The sequence below is a fragment of the Pundamilia nyererei genome, unplaced genomic scaffold (genome assembly GCF_000239375.1).
Source record: "Pundamilia nyererei isolate P.nyererei 1_Seehausen unplaced genomic scaffold, PunNye1.0 scaffold00011, whole genome shotgun sequence".
NCBI classification, from domain to species: Eukaryota; Metazoa; Chordata; class Actinopteri; order Cichliformes; family Cichlidae; genus Pundamilia; species Pundamilia nyererei.
This window is the reverse complement of record NW_005187412.1, coordinates 4,600,806-4,623,595: the sequence shown is the minus strand read 5'-3', so window position 1 is coordinate 4,623,595 and position 22,790 is coordinate 4,600,806. Positions and strand designations below refer to the sequence as shown.

The window sequence follows — 22,790 nt, the reverse complement described above, 5'->3', positions numbered from 1 at the left end:
ATGTATGTATACATGCACCACAGTGATTTATGGTATTGGACACTTTCTTTCAGAGGCTCGTGCTCCAGAGGGCCTGGATATAAGAGCAGCTTTCAGACGCACGTAAGTTTTATTTAAAAAAAATAAAATAAAATAATAATATATGTCATTCCAAGAATAAACAAAGTGATGTGACATTTTTAAAAAGATTTTAAAAAGTAAATTGTTTATATGAGTTGTTCATTGAGAGTTTAACTTCCTCATCCCATTTCTTTAATGTCACAGCTATAAAATTCACATTCCCTTTATAAAACTATTTATAATCCATTAATCAGTCACACTTTTTCTTCAATTTTGTATTACCAGGCTGACTATATTTTAATAAAAGTGAAATATTGTCATATGTGAAGGGTACATTTTGATACATTTTTTGTGATCTGTTTTCTGTAATCTCGTTTTATAATCAGAAAACCATTTTATTTTGGATTTGTTTCATATGAACAAGCCAGTTTTTGCCCTCTGTAGAAAAATACAGAATATTTCTAAACAGTCTAAAGATGGCTATTTAAAGTGTGAAGGAAGGACTGAATTATTTCATTAGATGAGCTGGAGTAATTACTTCTGCATGTTTTCGGTAGATAACAGAAACACTGAAAACCACTTAAGTACCCATAGGCAGATATATTTTTGCACATGCTTTAAATCAGAGTCAATGGGGAACAAAACTGCTGCCATCACTTTGCTGTCAGCTTTGTGTATGATAGCGAGGACTCAGTAGATTATAAAGTCAATGCACAAGTACAGTTGCTAATAAACTGCAGTGGATTATGGCTGTCTGTGAAAAATAACTGTGGAAATGCTAACCTGTCAGGAGTGAAGGCGGTAAGAAGAGAAGTGGACCAGGAGCAAGGTAGTAAAGGTGTTTGTTGCAGCAATTGAGGCCTGTATTCAAACTCTGAGGACTTTGTTAAAGAACAGAGAAATCAGGATGCAGATCAGAGACTCCTCTCTCTTCTGCAGCCTGCCTTTTCTCTGCCAAACAAACCCAGTGTTGTGAATGATACGGCCTCCCTTTTGCAGATTTTTGAGAACGACAACAGAAGGAAGACCTTGAGAGAGAGCTAAGTGTGGGACTCAAATTCAAAATCCAGAATGCAACTGCTAATTATAGCTGCGATTGTGTTAATCTTCGGCTCTCCATATGTGGAGATTTGAGCTATTAAACTGTTAAGTGACATGCCGCTAGTTGCATCTGTCAGCTCCCTCTGATCTCCTCCTGGGTCTTCATCAAAACACCAAAGCCAGCTGCACAAACAGCTACATGGCAGAGTGAAATTGGATGGTGGTTTGATCATACTGAAAGTGCAGGATGTGCTAAGACACAGGCTTTTCAGTAGCCGAGCTCTTCCATAAGGGGTTGCCACACAGAGGAAGTGCAGCTATGGTGTGTTGTAACTCCACCGCATAAACCAGAGACTCACCTTCTAATCCTGCTGCCGGGTCACAGGCAGGAGACAAATACACAGTCACGTCTACTGTGCCCTTGTTTTTATCTGTTATCCCACTCATGAGCAGCAAACAGAGCCTATACCGTACGGTGACTTGTGTTTGCTTTAACCTTCAGTGTTTTGCTTTGTTCTTGCGTGAATGAATGCTGCTGCTCATGGCTTGAAGAACAGTTCTATAGTTTTGGGAAATACAACTTTTTGACTTTGTTTCCAGAAATGAAGTAAAGTTATCCTAATGTAACAAGAATGGAAGGAGATGTAAACGGCTTGCCTCGATGCCTTAGGCATGACTGGCTTTGCTGTTTTGCTCTTTGTTAAAAGATGCTGGTATAAGACAGATACAGCCATTCCGCAAAAACAAGAACACCATCTTGTGTAATTTCTTAGTAAACTTCCATGTAGTAAACTATTTGAGTTTCAGCAGGGATTATAGTCACATTCAGATGCACACTGGCAGCTGTGGGCACCACAGTTGAGCAGTTATTCCTGTTAAACTTTTCCAAGTCTGCTTCGAGTCCGGCTGGACTCATGAAGCCGGTATGCAGTATTTGTGGAGCTTTGTGTTTCCACCTACAATAACTGGACCAAACAGACCCCGACCCCCCTGACTACACCAGCATAAATAAATGTGTATTTCCCAAAATGAAAGCTGCTTCCTTAAACATGGCAACATCTGTCTTTCCAGACAAAAACATCTGCCTGCACTTCACATCTTTCCATTTGTTTTCTTTTAGTTTCGGCGTGTCCAATCCAGTTTTTTTTCTTCCAACATTTTGATATGCAAGTCTCTCCCTTGCATATTCGAGTAAACAGGAAATGATTTACCGAGTCTGGGAATGTGGATTTGTTTTATTTAAAATAGACTATTTCTGTTTAGTAATAACATTTACTTATTGAAGAAATGAGAAAAAGGTAACCTACTGGGTTGTTGATATTTTCTGATTCCTGCAGTAGCACAGACGGAAATGATGACTCAGGAGAGCTGGACTTCAGTACTCTATTAAAAAAGAGGTAAGCAATTACAAACTAATAAACAAAAAAATTCTAATTATTTATAGTCTTTCAGCTTTTGTTGTTGTTTTTTTGGGGGGGTTGCCCTTTATAATCTAAAACTCTCACGCTTTCATTCCTTCTGGATCTCCTTGCATCTTCAGAGAGTAAGCTACTTCTGCATTTGCAAACTAAAAGTCGGAATGATCACGGATCTGCAACCAAATAAGCCTGAACACAAATTAACAATGCACAGTGATAATTTAAGGTGGCATGATGTGTTCATTATCTCCGAGCTTATACATTTGTCTGTCACGCAGAATAGAAAAAAGTGTTACCATTTTTTAAACGTATACACATGATTTTCCATCACATAACATCCTGAGTCACTTTGTCAGATCCCATTGTTTTTCCTGACACTTTAAATAAATCCCCTGCTCACCACTGTCACAGCCCCGAAGATCATTTCACTCAGTCTATAATAAGTCTGACAATACTTCCACCTCCGTGCACCTACATTTTTCTTTGAAAGTCTTCGGGGTTAACACATGTCACATCCCTAAAACCCGCATATATGCCTCACTATAAGCAAACCCTGTGTTAAAATTCAAACAATGCATGCTTTGTTAGCATATGAGTCATTTTTGACTGACGTTGTGACTCAGGTTTAGCGTGTGCACGATTGCTTCAGTGCATTTTAACCATTGTAATGATATTTAATGTGCTTTAAAAGCATATTTCTAATTTGCTGATTGCATTGCTTTTGAAATGCTGTGTTTTAACTTTTCTGGTTTGTTTTGCCATATTTGCCTCTTGGGCTCTACCTCTGAATGAGCAGCAGTTTCTTAAAACCCTCAAATCGGTAAGAAACTGCTGACACGTTGTCTGAATGTCACTGGGAAACTTCTTATTGTTCTGTGTTACGTGTTTTTTTCCCCCCATGACAGCAAACATTTGACTGCAATAATTAATAGTAACGCTGAAATCACGATCATTCTTAGCTGATTAAGTGCTGCTAGTCTATTACAGAAGCATAAGCAAGAGTCAGTCATTTTGACAGTATGTAAAACAAATGCATAATAATTCCCCATTACATGATGCACAGAGCAGGCAGACGGAGTTAAACAAAACTTTACTCAGGAGGCAGTCTCACACCAAACAAGACATCAGCAGCAAGTAAGCAACAAGGAAACAGATGACAGGTACACAGAGGTACACAAGCAGTGTGCACAGCTTAGTTAATCCAAGGTATGAAAAGGAGACATTCTCATTTGTAGTGAAACTGCTCTAAAGAAAAAGAAAATGCACATTTTATCTTATTTTGATACAAATATGTTGATATTAATGTTTAATGGGGATCATATTTGCTAGGGAAATTTAAGCATCTCATAGTTTTTCACATCTATAACTTTTATTAACAGTGACACTCTCATATGGAAGGTGAACAGCGCAACTGGACTGTATGAAAGTAATGAATTTCAGGCCTCAATTATGGTGCAAGGGAAAGCTGTTTTCTCTATTTCTTTTATCTATATTATTTCTGCCTCTTTTCTGGCAGCCAGTTCTTTATTTAATGGGGTTAGGCAAGTAGTTTAGGTGCCTAAACATAACCAAATAAATAAATAAGTTCACATAAAATTTAAAAAAGTAAAAAAAGAAGAAGAAGAAATACAAAGTAGGTATATATGGAAATATAGTACTACAAGTAAGTCAAACTCTTGCCATGCCTTCACCACCACTTTAACCTTTTTTTCAATCATCAAGTTTTTTGTTGTCTTCACTACCAAATATAATTTAGTAGCGAAGATAATACATTGTTATGAAGCAGGGTACAGGGCTGTGGTTCAGGAGGTAGAGCAAGTCATCGACTAACCGGAAGGTTAGTCATAAAATCCCTGGCTGCTCAAACTTGATATTGAACCCTGAGTTGAAGAATGACCATGAGAGAGAAAGCATTTAGGCGAGGGGAAAAAATGCTCGTTTAAATGTGTCTGTAAATGAGACATGTTGTACAATGCACTTTGAATGCCTAAGTAGGACAAAAAAGTGCTATATGAGAAACTGTCCATTAACAGCAGCACAAAAAATGTGCATGGGGAGCTTCATAGAAAGCCTTTCTCAGGTGGCTCAGTAATTTAGTTCATGTAGTTTGTAATACTCCTAAATTCTTGAAATTAGCTTTACAATAACTACAAAATGAGATCAAGCCCATAATGACACAACAGGAGATTACAAAACACAATCGATATCGATCTGTTTAAGCTAATTGTTAGCTACAAGTCTGTAAACAATCTACTAAAGTGACTCTTGAGCGGTTGCTTGTTAGTTTTTCAGTATCGAATAATGAACTGATGCATGCGATATCAATGAATCTGACTGTGTCAGTTTTGCCAGTGTGTTACAGTGACTGTCCCTGTTTTAACAGCCTGCTTCTTTTCACTCATTTGTGTCACTCAAGTGGTTTTAACATCTCTGTCTTTGTGTGTTAGAACCGTGCAGGTGCACACAGAGACCGATGTGGATGTGTGGAACATCCTCAGCCAGGCTCCTCCTACTGAATATGAAAAGATTGCTTTTCAGTACGGAATCACCGACCTGAGGGGCATGCTCAAGAGGCTGAAGAAGATGAAGAAAGATGAAAAGAAAAGTGAAGGTTGGTGCGCTGAGATAGTAGCAAAACTAACACAATTTAAATGAAAACCTAACAGAGACTGATTATTTTATTTTATTTATGCTCTGAAACACAGCTTTCCTCAAAAAGCTGGATCCTGCCTACCAAGTGTCAAAGGGCCACAAAATAAAACTGGCTGTTGAGGTTGCCAATTCAGATATTGAGGTGAAGTGGCTGAAAAACGGGCAAGAAATTCAACCAACTGGAAGGTCTGAATACACCCTACCTGTGCACCTTTGCTAAGTTTTATTTTTATAGATGCAAGTATTTTGTCTTAACTCATGCCTCAGTTTGCGGGGTGAGCTGAGGGATACTTAAAATGCATGCAGCCTTCTGAATGAGAAAGTGAACGCTGTTTTATTTCTAAAGTTTTAAATAACTCTGCAAAAAAATAATCTGGTTTTTAGCAGGTCTTAAAATTAGTTAAATACAATTAAAGTCAGATGAACAACAGCACATATTATACATTATACTGTGTCAGTATTTATGTAACAAAGATTAAGGTGTGATGGAAGAGGAGTGTGTGGAAAAACTAAGTAACACTTCCACAGGAATTTGATTGATCATCGGTAAATGTGAGCGGCTTTATAAAAGCAGATGTTTTGGCAGTTTCTAGATCTGGAGCATTCAGATATATTTTAACACAATGAGAAGCAGGAAAGAAAACATCAGTGATCTTAGAGAAGCTATCATTGTTGCACATCAATCTTCACTTCAAACACATTAAAGTCTGTCATTCTGCATTGGGGAAGCGTATATTCAGTTGTAAAACATTTAAAACAGCTGCCGATTTTCCCACGAGTGGACGTCCCATCAAATTCACCCCAAGGCAGAAAATTTGGAAAAACCCAACAACTACAACTCAGACTCTTACATGTTAAATGCTAAAGTTTGTTACAGTACAATCAGAAAAAGACTGAACAAGGCTGGCTTGCTTGGAAGGGTTGCCAGGAGAAAGTCTCTTCTTTCTAAAAAGATCTTGGCAGCATGGATTAGGTTGCATAGTTGCATCTCAACAAACCACGAGACTTCTGCAACAATGTCCTCTGGACAGACGAGACCAAAGTGAAGATGTTTAGCCATGTGGTGGAGGGGGTGATGATTTAGGGTTGTTTTGCAGCCGCAGGAATTGCAGTCACTGAATCGACCATAAACTCCTCTGTGTACCAAAGTGTTCTGGAGTCAAATATGTCAAAATTGCCAAAACTGGGCCATGCAAAAGGACAATGATCAGCAAAAGAATCAAGGTGTTGCAATAATCCAGTCAAAGTCCAGACTTCATGGGCATAAATAAATGCCCACAAGCCTCAATGACCTGTATTAATGTTGCAAAAAAGTGGGTCAAAATTCCTCCACACCAATGTGAAAGCCTGATAAAGTCATGCCGAAAATGATTACTTCACATTATTGCAACTAATGGTCTTTCCACAAGCTATTGAATCATGGGCTGTGCTTAGTTTTCACACACTGCTTCTGCATTTTGCAGTTCTTTTTAATGTGTTGTTGTTCATCTGAAATTCTATTTAAATCATTTTAGAAGATGCTCAGGGTGGCTTTTTATTATATTCTGTTGCAAAACTTTAGGAAGAACATACTTAACTATATTACTGATTGTTTTTCATTTCTCTCTTTTGCCTCTCCATGACCAACTTCCCTAATTTGTGCCTTTATTGCGTCATTTGGTTAAATCGATAGCAAGTAAGTGTCATAAGTAATACAAAACATTTCCTTTCCTTCTCACACGCTATATTGTGGTTTTAAAAAACAAATAAAAACAGTGTTTTCATTGTATGATAATCTTCCTCCCTGTCAAGGTACATATTTGAGAGTGTTGGCAACATGCGGTACCTCACCATCAACCACTGCTCCCTGGCAGATGATGCAGCGTATTCCTGTAAAGTGGGAGATGAGAAGTGCACCACTGAGCTCTTTGTTAAAGGTATTCGATGTTTTGAGAACATTCACAACATACCCGTTCCAGCACAGGTATGCAAAAACAGAGATGTTCAGCTAAATCACATGTTCTTATCTGTTTTGTGCAGAGCCTCCTGTCCTGGTAGTGAAAAATCTGGAGGATCAGATGGTCATGAAGGGTGAGCGGGTGGAGTTAGAGTGTGAAGTCTCAGAGGAAGGAGCAAATGTTAAATGGTTAGATGTTTTTCTTTACACTCATGGCTAAGCAGCCAGTAACTGATCATCCATGTCCCAATTTATAAAAAAGTGAATAATCATTATTAAATAAAATAAATGAATCATGACTGAATAAAAAAGTATTCAAAATGCCATCTACCATTAAATTATATTTAATCGGGTTAAATTTAGGCTCTCTTTTAATTTGCTGGATCCTTAACAGTTGCTCAGACACCCCACAGATGGCATCTGAGGATGTCATGTCTGCAGATAGATACCAGGCCTCAGAGACTGTGAAGTGTTGCTACAAGCTGTGAATTATCATCTCAATGAAAAGGTTGCATGAGCCATTCAGTATGTCCCTCATGACCTTTACCCGAAGAAGAAAGTTGCTGCTACAAATGTATACAAGCTATTATTGTCTGGCCAGTGTAGGTTTGTTGAAACAAAGTACAAAGATTAAATGTATCAGATATACCACCTCTGTATTACAGTTCTCTGTGGTTCTATGTATTCCTGAATTACCTGTTAATCTGAAAGGTCACCTTGTGTATTTAATGGAGTGACGCAAGTAGACCTAAACCTGCCAGTAAATTGAGCGAAGGAAATGTGTGATTGTGTAACTAAAATGCTAAAAAAACAAAAAGAAACAGGTGGATGTAACAAAGTGAGAATCATCTGAAAGTTCCAACTTTTGCTAAAGCGATAAAATAAGTGTATAACACAGGACTGCAGCCAAAATGCTTCAAACAAATAGTCAAACCTGAATTCTTTTGCAAAAATGGCCCAAACTGGCATGTGTATTAATTTGTACATGGTCCATCTAACTAAACAATGTATCCCATTTGTTGAAGTTGGGCTCATGTGAATTCAAATTGGATCAATTCTGAAATGCAATGTAAACTTTCTAACTTAAGATATTGTCTTTATTTCACCTATTGACCTGTACTCTGACCTTGGATTCTGAAAGCAGGAAATCTGTAATGTTGCAATCTAAAGTTACATGTTGTTTAAAGTGTAACACCCAGAATAATATTTTAAATTTTGTTCCACCGCATACTATGAAAAGTACACAAAAACTCACCAATGAAATGCACTGAACCATAATCAGACATGTTGCTAAGTGATGAAACCAACGCGTGTGTCATAATATTTTTAAGTGATGAAACAGATGAAATTTCTAAATGTCAAAACATCCCACAGGTCAGTGCTAAACCACCTAACATTGAAATATTAATCATTCAAGCTCTTTTATCTCAAGGGATGACTCAGTTATGTGTCTAAACATAGCAGGCAACTAAGCAAAGAAGTAATTTTAACTGTAACTCTTTAAGCTTTTTGTTACTAGCAGCCTGTTGCAAAAATAAGTAGTTTGTGGTGCGTGGTATGCAGTGTGTTCTTAAAAAATCTGAGGAATTTGGGCAAGTGGAGGACAAAAAAAGAAAGAACCTGGCTTAAAAAAATGTCTGCAGTAGATTAACAATATCTGACAGTCGTGTCCTTAAGATACAGGGGAAATGTCAGCTAAGCCCTGACACTGGCCCTTCAGTTGATCAGTCTAGTGTTCATCAAATCCTCATCACAAATGGTCTCGGTGGAAGTTTGGCTGACAAGAAGTCATTCTTGAGGAAGTGAAACAGGATAAAAAGAAGCCTGAGATTAGCGAGTTTACCTCAGTTGGACAGAAAGTAAGGTCTGATGAAGTGATGAATCCATATTAAAATTTGTGGGTACAAATAATCATCAGTGCATATGGAGGAGGTCAGGAGAGAGCTTCAACAGTGAGTATCTGCAGCCATCTGTAAAGCACGGTGGAGGCTCTGTCATGGTTTTGGGACTGCATTTCAGCCAATGGTGTTGGGGATCTTGTCAAAATGGAGAAAGATTGATGAATTAAATACTGATTAAATACAGAAAAGTATCCTCAGATTTTGATTTAGTGTGCAGTGCCAACTTACTTACTGTGATTTTGCCTTATGCTACATTTCCACATATGTTGGCACATGGTTTAGTAACATGTTTCACCATCTATTTACCATTTTCCTAGCAACATATTATGTACTGTACATAATAAGATGCAAAATGTAACAAAAATCTAACGTCTAGCCAATTAGCTGTTTTAATTGTCATACTAGGATTCAGTGACATCAACATCCACAAGACGTAGTGCATTTTACCTCAAAAGTAGGCAACCTCTGAAAAATGGTTGAGCAGTGTAACTAGCTCTTTTTATCTGAAACGTTTCACCATGTTTGTTGATCATATTAATTTTAATTGTGGTTTTAATTTCTGTTCAGGGAGAAAGATGGTGTGGAGCTGACAAGAGACGAATCTTTCAAGTATCGCTTCAAGAAAGACGGCTGCAAGCATGTGCTGATCATTAACGAGGCCACCAAAGAAGACTGTGGCCACTACAAGGTTAAAACAAACGGTGGCGAATCTGTGGCAGAAGTCCTGGTGCAGGGTGAGTGTCAGTTACGCCGTACAAACCATATGAACCATTTTTGTCAGTGATGAATTTTTCAAGGACGCATTCCCATACCTTACCAATAGCTCCGTGGCCTTGCCACTCTTGGTATGTGGTCTATCTTTAGGATATAGCACCTATCATTGTCCCAAGGTTGCTCCACAGATGTAAGAGCACATGTAAGCTAAAGTTAGAAGACATATATTTCACCTAAAGGGCAAAGAGTACTTTGTGGTTTGAAAGTATGTTTTATTATTAGATGGTAGATTTTCCTCTAGTACCAAGTCACAGCAGCTCGGTGATGCTGATGTAGGATCCCCGCTGGGCACAACTGAATTTTGTAAGTCTCCTTTTGAGAAATTAGTTAGATTTGGAACCTTTTTTTTCAATAACATGATGGTCTTTGGTATATTCAAGACAACTGTCTCTTTGAAGGTGATTAGATATTTTATTTTTAATTCCACAGGTGATCTAGAAATAATGGATGGAGACTGTTCAAACTCATCCATACATGGACGTAGGCAAAATTCATTTTAAAAAATCTAGTTAGTTTTCCCTGTAACCATTTTAGCTCCATTATCTCACAGAACAAAACATTCATCAAAATCCCTCTAAAAGAAAAGATTATCACACAATGGTCATCAACATCTGCTTAAAATTTCTTCACATTATATTGAATATGCATGCTCTCTCCTTTGCATATGTTGTTTTTTTGTGTGTGTGTGTGTGTTTCAGAGGTGTGTGTAGATATAAACCTGATCTTTGCCTCTTTGTTGGCCTTTTAATTGAACAGCGAGCCTGCCAAGAATTACCAGCTGCTATCGTGTTGCAGAGATCAACACCTCAGTCCACAGTAGAGCTCCCATTATAATGCCATTGGACATTCCCATCATATATGCCCTACCTAGCAGTGAGCTGACGTGAAACTGTTGTAACCTTTAAATGGAGCGCGGTGTGAGATATCTCACCCAGATAACAATTTCCCTGGGACAACTTTAATAACCCTCTTGTACATTATTTCATCTGATATACAGTAATAACCCGAAGCTCCTGCATATGGTCCTCATATCCTCATATCTTGCCACTTTATTTTCTACTATAAATCTAATTAACTATTCCTCTTGTGTCTGTAGCTAAGATACAACACACAGAGGAGACCCTCATGCTCAAAATCATTATCACATTATCCACGCGTACAGTCGCTGGAGCTTTTATTTTTTTTAATCATATTATCCTCACAAGCTATCAACTAAACCTGGCGTCTCATAAAGCAGAAGGCCTGCTGTTATCTGCACTCTGAGCCTGTGTTTTCTGAACATGTAGAGAAAGAGCTGGAAGTCTACCAGAGCATCGCAGACCTCACAGTGAAGGCAAAAGATCAGGCGGTTTTCAAGTGCGAGGTGTCAGATGAGAACGTGAGGGGAACCTGGTACAAGAATGGCGTCGAAGTCAAGCCTGATGCCAGAGTGAACATCACGCATATTGGCAGGTGAGGACATGTTTGCACGTGGTAATGCGTGTTCGGTATGCTGCCTGCACTCCATGACGCCACAAGCTAAAGTTTTTGACCCCGTAGGATCCACAAACTGACCATTGATGACGTCAAACCGGAGGATGAGGGGGACTACACATTTGTGCCAGATGGCTATGCTTTCAACCTCTCTGCTAAACTAAATTTCTTGGGTAAAATGTGTGCTTTTATATTCTTACACTTTAAAATTAGAGTCTCTTTAGAGACTCACATGTTCAAATTTTACTTAAATAACTTATTTAATTGTTTTTTTCTTGATTTCCAAGAGGTGAAGATTGATTATGTGCCACGCCAAGGTACACAGCCACCAACTTACGCAGATTGTACCAGTCATAATACAAAATATTTTTCCATTTTAACCATTTACATTACATTCACAGATCCTCCTAAGATCCACTTAGACTGTATGGGTCGCACCGCCGAGTCAACCATTGTGGTGGTGGCTGGCAACAAACTACGTCTGGACGTCCCCATCACTGGAGACCCAGCTCCAACAGTGATCTGGACCAAAGGAGAAAAGGTAAGACAAATGGAAGGCTTGTGCTATTAATGATTAATTAAGACATGTGCCACCAGTCCAGAGTTATATAGGTAAGATTTGAAATCTGGAAAAAAAACCCCACTTCATTCATTACCAAAGACACACTGATCAATCACAACATTAAATCACCTACGTGACAGCGTACAGGTCACTGTTGTGCCACCAAAACTGTTCTGACCCAGGTGAGACCTCCGAGGTTGGATAGCGGAGCCTACAAGCTCAATTTGATTGAGATACAGGGATCTCAGAAGCCAGGAAAAAAGATCTTTTTGTTTGGTTTTGCTGGGTGAGGTGGCTGGCTGCCATCGGGGAGTGCTATCATCATGGGGGTGCATGTCCTTAAATAATGTAACTGCAGTGCAATGAGAAGATGAATGTTGTTCATTTTACCTGTCTGCAGTTTCAGTGTTGTAGCTGATTAGTTTATATTTGTAGCTGATTATTTTATATTTGAAAGACATACTAATACTGCATTTTAAAAATGAATGCAACAATATGTTACATGCTTCCAATATTAAACAAGCCAAGGAGGTATATTTTCATCAAATTGCTTTTGATAATCTAAAGTGGAACAGGCTAGTTCTTCCATATTCCATATTCCATTCCTCCCTGCTTTGGCTTGTAAACTTTGATGCTTTCACCGAGCTGAGTAAGCACAGTGCTGCTAATGGCTTCCAACAGTGATGCTAGCTGTAGTTTGCAAGTCTTTGATTTGAGGGGACCCTCTCTGTCCTCTTTGGCTTTTAAGGCTTTGCTCTGCTCAAATGTAGGCTAGTTCTGTAAAACCCGGTGGAGATGACAAAGGAGGGCATACAACCTCTTGGACCACGAAGGATGGGGAAGTAAGTGTACTTTTCATTATATGCTTATTTTTTGTTTGTTTTTTTTCACTCACGCCAGCACTGCCAGCGCATGCCTCAGTTTCTACGCATGTGCACTTGCTGACCTTTACAAGCTTTTGTGACACATAAACAGTAACGTCACATTTCATGCATTTAGATTTGCAAATGTATTGTAGAAATGTGCTGTAAACCTGCTGTCTTACAGCTTGAGCTTTGAAAAGACTTTAACAAGAAAACCTCAAAGAGCAGAAGTAACAATTGTAAACTAATACATGGATTTTCTTAAAAACACTTTCTCCAGTGAATACCATGGTTTTTTTCCTTCCTCTGTGTCAGTTTTAAGCACTAAGAACAGGATAAAACTGCATGCAGAGTTCATCCATGTCACTAAGGTAAGAGCATGTTATGACTCTTCCCTAAGACAGACAGAGGGCACAGGAGGCTGAGCAGCAAGTACAATGTGTACAGTATGGAAAAGGTATAAACCATGTGAGCATGAAAACGACATTTGGAAGCTCTCTTGCCACAAGGGGTCACGACAGCAGGTAGTTCCACACGTCTGATTTGGCAGAGTTTTTTGCCTGATGTGACTCCAATGGGGATATTTGTATCTAGTTGAAAATGAGCTAGCAACCTTTTGTTTGGCAAGCAAATGTGTTAACTGCTACACAACTGGAGATAAAATATGCAACTAAATACTAGATTCCAACACTAAATGTAGTAATTGAGAAATATTGTCAAGGTATAATATTAAGTTTGTCATAAAGGAAGCAAGAGCAGCATCACCTCAATCCGGTATTGGTCAAGAAAAAAATTCAAATGGTTAATACTATCAGTCAGACCAGTATGTTATATTAGCATTTTAAAGTTCACCTACTCTGAGACTTAATCTGAAGGTTTTTTACTTTCTATTTTAAAAAAAATAAGAGGAATTAATTAGCTCATGAAATTCGATTTCAAATTAGATCTTCAAGTTGTAAAGCAGCAAATTGACATGCTAAATTGTATATTCATGGAAATAATAATGAAAGCATTCAGTGTCTGCATTTATAATAGCTGATAAATGACTTCAACAAAGTCAAGAAGAAAGGGGAGAAACACCCTTCAAATACGTTATGAGAGTTGAATTTGCATGGTTTGTCCACTACAGGGCACTCTGCAATTTCCTTGTCAGCGACACATGTTTGCAACACTACAAACAACCAGCAGATGTGAGCAGAGTGAGGCAAAGTGTAAAAAAAATATAATTTTAACAAATATTAACCACACAAATGGCAGTGTAAAATATTAGCTGATACACTTGGATTTTTTTTTTTTTAAATCAGCAAATATTGTTATTTGTATTCGTCTTAAAAGTCATAATTGATCCGGCTACAACTATCATTTTTAAGAAAGTGCAGCACAAATTCCCCAAAAAAAACTTTGCTCAATATAATCGAGTAACTTTCATGGTTGTCCTCATGTAGGTCGTCACAGAGGGAGATGGTAGGGTCCATGTGGAAACCACCAAGGGCCACTGCGTCTTCACTATTGAGTGTGCTGAAAGGCAGGATGAGGGAATCTACTCTGTTGTGGTTCGAAACCCTGCTGGGGAAGATACAGCAGATATCCACGTGAAAGTTGTCGGTAAGACATCTTTTATCATTATTCTCTCTACCAAAGCCCCAGCAATACCAATTAACACACACCAACAGCCATCAAAGTTGTAAATTTATGAAATTTATCTATGAATGTCAAACTTTCTTCTGACAAAAAGAAGAGTAATGTTTCTCCTCCAGATGTTCCTGATCCTCCCATGGCTCCCACAATCCTCAGTGTGGGTGAAGATTCCTGTGTCGTTCAGTGGGAACCCCCTCTGTTGGACGGTGGCCAGCCAATAATTGGTAAAAATAACTTCTAATGGGCTTTATTTCATAATAATATGAGCCATTTTCTTTTTGCATCTTCCTTTATTTTTCCTTGGAGACACCAAGCCAATGGCAACACACATTTGAATTTGCAGGGTATGTGCTGGAGAGAAAGAAGCTGAAGAGCTACAGGTGGATGAGACTCAACTTTGACCCCTACCCTGAAACCACCTATGAAGCCAAGCGTATGATAGAAGGTGTGCCGTATGAGATGCGAGTCTATGCTGTGAACAGCATTGGTATGTCTCGTCACAGTCCAGCCTCTCAGCCATTTGTGCCAATCGGTGAGTCTGTGAATTTATCTTTAGATTAAATAAACAGAAATAATTGCAACACTGAAATGGATAAGTGGATGTTCCATTTTCATTCAGGTCACTTTCATGAAAAGGTTGATTGATGAGTTGTCTTGGTTGTAAAGACAGATTGTGATAACATTGGCATGTTTGACTTGAATAAGTTGGGTCATGCAAGTTCCAGTGACTTAGTCAGTCTAACGTTTCACTCAGGTCATAGGGCTAGGGTGACTTGTAATGTGGTCATGAGTTCAGGGTCTGTGAACTGCGCATGTAACAAATTAAAAAACAAAAACATGATGATGCAAAGATCATCTCTGAGTTAACTCAGGAGTACAGAGCATGTCTGTTGGCTATAAGGAAGAAGTGGCATTTCTGTGGTATAACGCAAACATGAGTAAATAGTCACTGAGACACCGAACGCATGTCAGGCTCCTATGATATTGATTTAGAATGGACTTTTAATTAAAACGATTGATAGTCTATGACTAGTTCATCAATAGTCTACTGGGCTGTAGGCACACCAGTTCAGCTCCTGGGCTCCTCTTCTCCAAATCTATGCGGCTGTACTAGATGCAGTATGCAGTTTAGCATTGTTTTACTGAAATATATGACATAATCTGGATGGGAGCATGTGTAGCTCTAAAATCTGTATATACAGACTTTAGAGGCATTGATGGTGCCTTGCCACATGTGCAAGTGCCCAGTTCCACAGCCAAACAAGGTTTGGAGTTAGATGCAATCTTTATGACTGTCATTTTTCATTCAGCAGGTCAGGTTTTAGTTGTCTTTTATTGTGGCACTAATTTATCTAAACTGCAATCTTATCCTACACTTGTTGATTTAAGAGGGAGCATCAGTGTATCCAGATGGTCAGTCACTCCTAAGACAGCTGATTGGGAAACTATCCATGGCATCCCTCTCTATAAATAATGGCCTGGAAGCCCTTGACTCTGCTGGGACCAGCTGCTTAACACACAGGGGGGTCACTGCTTCTGTGGAGGCTGCTGCAGAACAAGCATCGTTATTACAACAAAGACAGCAGGACGAGAAGAGAAGACTGTCAATGAGAGAAAGAAAAAGACCACGTTGAAGAAGCAGATACAACCACCAGTTTAAATTAACAGCAGGACGTCTATGCACCGAGGAAAAATATATATGACAAAGGCTAAGCTCTCAAAGACGGCTGAGAAGAAGCCAGTGGAAGATAAGAAGTCTTTGGAACCTGTGGAAGAAACGGCAGCTGGGGCTCCAGAGAATGCACAAGCAAACTGTGAACACAGTAAAGCTGAGACAGAGGCACCTCCACCTCCTGATGCAGAACAGGAACCTGGAGCCAGTAGTGCAGAGGCAGCACCCAGTGGAGAAGAGGGAGCACCAGCTGAGGATGAAACACCAGCAAAAGGTGTCACTCTGACAGAAAGTGGTTCTCCTGCAGAGGAAGCTGCAGCCCCAGCAGTGCAGACCCCCGTGGAGCCTGCTGCTGCCGCTGAGCCAGACCCACAGCCTGTTTGCAGTAGGCATTGTTTTGATTTAGGATTTTAGGATGTGATTTTTATTTGATTTTATTTTTTGTTGGATTATCATGCAGGTTTTAGAAAAAGGTTCAATCCACACTAGCAAAATTATTATGGTCATAGCTGACTGTATATTTAGGTCATGCTGGCAGTGAATTTTGATTAAGTAAATATTTGTCAGTGCACTGACTGCTCATCAAATCATTCCCTAACACGTGTACTGGCTGTGCAACACACACAGAAATAGTCACACAATATTTAAAACTTTACACATTTGGTTTCTACGTGTTTAAGGGCAAGATGGAGTAGCTATTCAGTTTGTTCATAGCTCCACATATGCTTTCAGTTTGTCCTCAGAGTGATAACAATAGGGCTAAGCTAGCCACTAAATCAGTTCCTCCTCTGTTTCACACAAATTCTAATTAACCCATTGAAGCTGTTCTTCTAACTGTCCTCCTAAAAGAAAAGATTCGATCCAAAGATGTAAGGCCGAAAATCGATCATCTTGGTCTCTATGGATGAGAGACTCCCAGGCAAAAGAGCTGTATAGCGCTCCAGAGCCACAGGTCTGAAATCACGTGTCACACAAAGTATCACAGCCACTTGGACTTTAGCCTGGCAAGTCGAGGTCAGTCATATTCACAGACTCATATTTCACTGGATGGAAAATTATGCCTAAATCTGGCTTATGGGCTAAACGGCCATTTGATAACTAATAACATTTAATATTTAATTAATATGTCTTTGTTGTTCAAGTTAGGACAGGATTAGGCAACCTGACGCTGATTTTCATTATTGGAGATGAAGATTGTGCTAAACCCTGTGGACTATATAAGACCAATAGCTCATCTTCACATTCCTCCCACTACAGCTGCCTGAGTATGATCTGTGTATGCTAACAAGAACTTACACAAGTGCATACTGAATTTAACTTGACGGTCTACCACTGCTTCTTAAACACAGAAATGTAATAAATGCTGTCGATTATTATCTTATTGGATGTAGTCAAGCTTATACTAGCAAGCTATATATACAATTATAGAGTGTAGAGGAACACTGCAGGAAAGAAAGATGCAAATTAGCCCAGATATCTATACAGAATTCATCAAAACTGCAGCACAGGAAATTCTGGATGGTCTGTTAGTAAAATTACTGCAAGGCAAACAGCATCATTGTCATAATTCAATTAAAATGCTCTAAAACCTGCTTTTTAACTAAGTGTAGATCTTTGCCTTAAAAATAAATTAATTTAAATACAAGATGAGGAAAAATAGTGATTTTCTTTTCTCAGTCATTGCATACCTGGCATGTTCTCCTTAAATTCTCTTTACATTAGAGTTTTAAATATTTTTATTCAGCCATAAACTGACACACAAAATAGGACCCAGTGAGATCCACTAAGATAGATTATGGTGATTTCTGATGCAAAAGGTATCTGGGGTCATGGAGATTTTACATTTTAAATGTACAGTCGAGAGCATTTAATAACATTCACACTATGTGGAGCCTATATTAAAAATCTCACATTATACTGCATTTAGCAACACAACATTCATCTTCACTCAAATATTAACATCATCTCTAAAAGATATCGACAAAAGGCCTTTTTATCATCGATGTGATCAATTGTAAGAGGATAAAAAGTTAAAAAGATTGTGCATTAATATATAATATATATGATCCCTAAATTCTAAAGCTCTCTGTCACTGTCCTGACACTGATGACAGACTGATTGTGGAAGGAATTATTTTAAATAAAATGAATGACAAACTAGCATCTACCTGGGGTTTCAAGAAAGACATAATGTGCAGCAAAAGTGGAGGAAATGGAGAGAAGACCTGTTCCTCATAACTAACCTGAGGTTTGAGTTAGCCCTCTGGCTTTGAGCTTTTCCTCATTACAGGGTTCACAAATTTTACTTGGCCTCCTTTTTTGGAACAGGACTCTAAAGTGTAATGAAATGCAATTTATTAGGTAGACTTTAAGAAAGGAGATTTTTTTTCTTACTGTCTATGACTTGGAGCTTGCTGACTTGACCTGGTGTGGAACAAAAGAAAAGGAAAGCTGCAGTGTAATGTGATGATGGCTCTGAAGAAGGGTTAAATAATCTTGTACTGATTATTGTCATCCACTTGTCGAGTAATTAATTAAAGTAATGTATTGCTTTAAAGCTCTAGCTGACTCAAAGGGACATTTATGTGCTCTCTGCCTCTTCCTCAGCTCCTACAAGCGAGCCCCTTGGACTGTGCGTCGACGACGTCAGTGACACTTCTATCACGTTGAAGTGGCGGCGGCCTGAGAGAATTGGCTCAGCTGACCTTGAGGGCTATGGGATTGAGTACTGCAAGGAGGGCAGTACGTACCGGAGCAAGTTGCATTTATGCTAATTTCCACATCATAACTCTGTGATTTGAGTTTATTTGAATTTTTTGTGGTTTCTGGCAACAGCTGATGAATGGATACCAGCAATGGAGGGTCTGACAGAGAGGACGTCGACGGTGATCAAAGGCCTCACCACCGGAGACAAGCTGCAGTTCCGTGTGCGAGCCTACAACATGGCGGGACCAAGTGCTCCCGCCACTCTGGCTCAGCCCATCACCATCAGAGAGATTATGCGTGAGTAATTATAGATTACACGCTTCATTATTCGCTTGCATCCTTTAGTTCCCTACGTGGACGTGATACACAATACTCAGCCATTTTTTTCATACTCTTATTTTGTGTTTTATTTTCACAGAACGCCCTAAAATTTGGCTTCCAAGAAATCTCCGTCAGACTCTTATCAAGAAAGTTGGAGACACCATGAACATCGTGATTCCATTTCAGGTGGCTTCATGAACACATGAAACACAACAAGGGATGTTACCTATGTTTGATATCAAAGTAAAACATGACTGATGTCTTTATCATTATTGGTCATATCTGGTGGTCATATCAGTGTGACTGGATGGATAAAAAGGGTAGGATTATTTCACCTTTCCCAGCACGGACATAAAAAAATGTAAACCTTGGTCTAAAGACGGCGCCAGGTCAAAAGTCACTTTCATGTTAACATGTAGGCTGTCAGTAATTAGGAATGAGGCCACTTAAGAATCTGCTCTTTGGAATCAGGAAACTTCACCTGTAAGGTCAGATAATTGCTTGTAAAACTTGTTTGGGGGAAAATTCACAGTAGTTTCCTCAAAAGTATTTAAGATTTTTTAACTCTGGATCAAAGCAGTGTAGTGATGCCACTTTGAGGTCAACCACTTTCAAAATGAGGTGCCTTTGATATTGACCATAGACTGGTCCAGGTCCAGGTCTGAAAAGGGAAGCCACAGTAGAAATGTTTTGAACCCACACTCTAATGGACCAGCAGGGGGTGAGTCCTGAGTTTGTAAAAAGAAGACAGGTTGTACTGACGTCTATAGAGAACTGCTCCTCATCTCCCTCACTCTATCACCTCAGCCCTGATTGTGTTCAAAGAAGGAGTTTGCAGTTTTGTTTTGACAAGCTGACCAACTGTGGCAACGCTGAGCAATGTTCTGTTTATGAGCTGCTGTTTGAACTTGTAAGTGTGACAGGAGAGAGCTGAAAGGTTGCTTTTCTTGTCTCTTATTTGCAGACAAACACAGAAGCAATCTGAGTTACAGCCATTCCTTTCTCTTTTCTTGTGATGCAGGGGAAACCCAGGCCAAAAGTCACATGGAGCAAAGATGGGGAGCCCCTAGATCCCACAATAGCTAGTGTTAGGAACAGTGAAGTTGACACGATATTCTTCATCCGCAAAACAGAGAGAAAACATTCTGGGAAGTATGAGCTCCAGGTGCAGATTGAAAACGTGGAGGACAAAGCAGCAGTAACACTGCAGGTCGTTGGTAAGCAGAACTGAACAAATGGAGAGCTACGTTTGACTTCTAATCGGAGTATAAAAAATCACTGCATTAAAACAGCACCACAGATGTTTTGTCAGTGGGCACTGAATGAGAGCTCCTATTTTTTTTTCCTTCTACAGACCTTCCAGGCCCTCCTGAGGCTCTAAAGATTGTTGATACCTGGGGTTTTAATGTGGCGCTTGAGTGGAAGCCTCCAAAGGACAACGGAAACTGTGAAATAACCGGTTACACCATTCAGAAAGCCGACAAAAAGACTATGGTGAGACTGTGCTAGAAAGCTTTTTGGAGTCCAGCTGGATCCAAACACTAGTTCTCGCTTTTGCTTTTAGCATGTTTTTCCATGCTTTTCCACCCAATAATGAGCAGCTCAATTCAATAAAAGCAGAGATTAATTTAATGTTTTAATTTACCTAATACTTTCCTGTCCCTTTTTCCACCTTTCAGTACCAAAAGTTACATAGAGCAGACGTTCAGGTTAGGAAAATCCTGGTGGACAGAATCTATTGGAAGCACTTTTGCTCCACTTTCTTGTGGTACCATGCCTGTTCCAACTTTATGGTACCTGTGCCAGTAATAGAAATTTGTGCAATATGTTCCACATGGGGAACCTTTGGTAATTTTTGTTGCTAGTGCGTTTCTCCAGTGGTCAGGTTAGGTAGAAGAGATAATAACACTGAAATCTAAATTTCTTTCTCCCTGGCCCAACCGTCTGTGGTCCTGGATGAGGTCAGATTAATATCTTAGTCTCCCTCCTGGAACATATCCTCTAATTACAGCAGCTTATGCTGAACATGCAGTTTCTGCTGGCACACGGGAGAAGTTTGGTTTCTGGAATTTGTATTTGGAAACATCTGCATAGTTTTGTTACCTAAATGTAACCAAACTATTTTTTAAGTTAGCAAAGTCTAAATATAAGTCAGCAGTTAACAAAGATTTATTAAATCAATGAGGCTTGGGACTCTCAAGCAAGCCCTACTTATCCACCACAGCCTGCTCCCAGCACCAACTTAGTCAGTCAGTATATTACAGTTGTGGTCAGTTTACATACAGTTTTTAAGTTTACATAAACTCATCATGGGCATAAATGGTAACGGTAAATGGCCTGTATTTGTATAGTGCTTTACTAGTCCCTAAGGACCCCAAAGCGCTTTACACAACCAGTCATCCACCCATTCACACACTGGTGATGGCAAGCTACATTGTAGCCACAGCCACCCTGGGGCGCACTGACAGAGGCGAGTAATGTTATAGTAATTTGTTTTTTAAATAATTTCTTTCAGCTGTTAACCTATGGTATTTGGTTAATTGTCCCTTATCAAGTTGCACCTTGACCAGACACTTCTGGTGGCCATCAACAAGCCTCTGGCATCACACAGACCCAATTTCTAAGGAGGCCTACACATTTTCAGTAGGGTTTAGGTTGGGAGGTTCGCGAAAGAAGCTAAACGTTTTATCCACTGCAAAGCAGGTTTTGATGTGTGTTTGGGATCATTGTCTTTTTGGAACATCCGTCTGTGTCCAAGTTTGATTATTCCGTCCACTTTGTGCAATGCAGCAGTACCACTGGTAGAAAAGCAGCCCCAAAGTATGATGTTACCACTTTGACCATGCTTAAGAGTTGGTACGTTTTACTCCTCCAAACATACCTCTTGTCATTTTGGCTAAACATCTTAATTTTTGTCTCATCTAAGCACAAAACTTTTCTCTAGAAGTCATTTGGCCTGTTCGGGTGTGCAGCTGCAAACTTCAGTCCACCTTGAAAATGCTGATTTTGGAGCAAAGGCTTCTGCTGTGGTCAATAACCTCTCAGTCTGTGGCGATTTAAACCTTATTGTGAACGGTAACACTGGTGTTCCAACAGTTTCCAGTTAGTGGCAGCTTTGAGCCTTGGTGGTTCTCATCTGATGTTTACATTTCTTTCTTAGCAAAATGGTAGCAGATCTAAATAACTTGTAGTTACGTACAATTGTGTAAACTCCTTATCTTGAAATCTGCAGTTGTTTAGAAACGTCTCCAAGAGACCTTCCCAATTCTACAATTCTCCTTCCTAGATCCTATTGTTAGTATTGGTTACTCCAGTGAGTGCTTGTTAAGATATAAGGCAGAACCTTTCAAAACCATTTATTAAAAAATTAAAGTGACTTTAATGGCGAGCCCGTTGTGTATATTTGAGCCTTTTTGCTGACATTTGATTCTGTGTGGATTATCGAAAACTGCAAATAAATTTGATCTTGAACACCCAATTCTTGTTTTTTAAAGTCAAATTCAGACTCTTCCCAGTAACTTTCCTCTGTGGGTCACTAGTGATGTAATATCTGGCCTCCTGGCAAGAGCTCCAACTGCCACCATCCTCCACCTCGAGCCGCCAGGAACAGTGTCAGCCAGGAATGTCCTAATCTTATCCTTGTAGCTTTGAGCTGGTCCAGATTGTCTGCACAGTGACGCAGGACCATTGTTCCCCTGCCAGCACAGCAAGTGCTCATGTTTCACTCCAGCCATTATTATTAGATCAAATTAAGTTTGCTTGCAACATAGTGAG

At 39.3% G+C, this 22,790-nt stretch overlaps 1 protein-coding gene across 7 annotated transcripts in view; it reads left to right on the top strand.

The window, feature by feature from the left end:
- mybpc3 (myosin binding protein C3) overlaps window positions 1-21,380 on the top strand; it is a 28,720-nt gene extending 7,340 nt beyond the window's left edge. The window contains exons 6-29 of one of the 7 annotated variants that reach the window (XM_013908545.1): window positions 54-102; window positions 851-889; window positions 2,439-2,498; window positions 2,642-2,644; window positions 3,316-3,339; window positions 4,967-5,130; window positions 5,225-5,357; window positions 6,844-6,846; window positions 6,963-7,087; window positions 7,191-7,296; window positions 9,576-9,742; window positions 11,069-11,234; window positions 11,322-11,428; window positions 11,543-11,572; window positions 11,657-11,796; window positions 12,588-12,659; window positions 14,126-14,285; window positions 14,438-14,542; window positions 14,662-14,850; window positions 18,597-18,731; window positions 18,825-18,992; window positions 19,114-19,202; window positions 20,038-20,233; window positions 20,371-21,380. In XM_013908545.1, the coding sequence (XP_013763999.1) occupies window positions 54-102; window positions 851-889; window positions 2,439-2,498; window positions 2,642-2,644; window positions 3,316-3,339; window positions 4,967-5,130; window positions 5,225-5,357; window positions 6,844-6,846; window positions 6,963-7,087; window positions 7,191-7,296; window positions 9,576-9,742; window positions 11,069-11,234; window positions 11,322-11,428; window positions 11,543-11,572; window positions 11,657-11,796; window positions 12,588-12,659; window positions 14,126-14,285; window positions 14,438-14,542; window positions 14,662-14,850; window positions 18,597-18,731; window positions 18,825-18,992; window positions 19,114-19,202; window positions 20,038-20,233; window positions 20,371-20,525 (2,585 nt within the window). In that variant the 3' untranslated portion in view covers window positions 20,526-21,380. The remainder of the gene's footprint in view (window positions 1-53; window positions 103-850; window positions 890-2,438; window positions 2,499-2,641; window positions 2,645-3,315; window positions 3,340-4,966; window positions 5,131-5,224; window positions 5,358-6,843; window positions 6,847-6,962; window positions 7,088-7,190; window positions 7,297-9,575; window positions 9,743-11,068; window positions 11,235-11,321; window positions 11,429-11,542; window positions 11,573-11,656; window positions 11,797-12,587; window positions 12,660-14,125; window positions 14,286-14,437; window positions 14,543-14,661; window positions 14,851-18,596; window positions 18,732-18,824; window positions 18,993-19,113; window positions 19,203-20,037; window positions 20,234-20,370) is intronic. The other 6 variants (XM_005724267.2, XM_013908541.1, XM_013908543.1 and 3 more) reach the window with 6 other exon arrangements.
- Window positions 21,381-22,790: the final 1,410 nt, after the last annotated feature.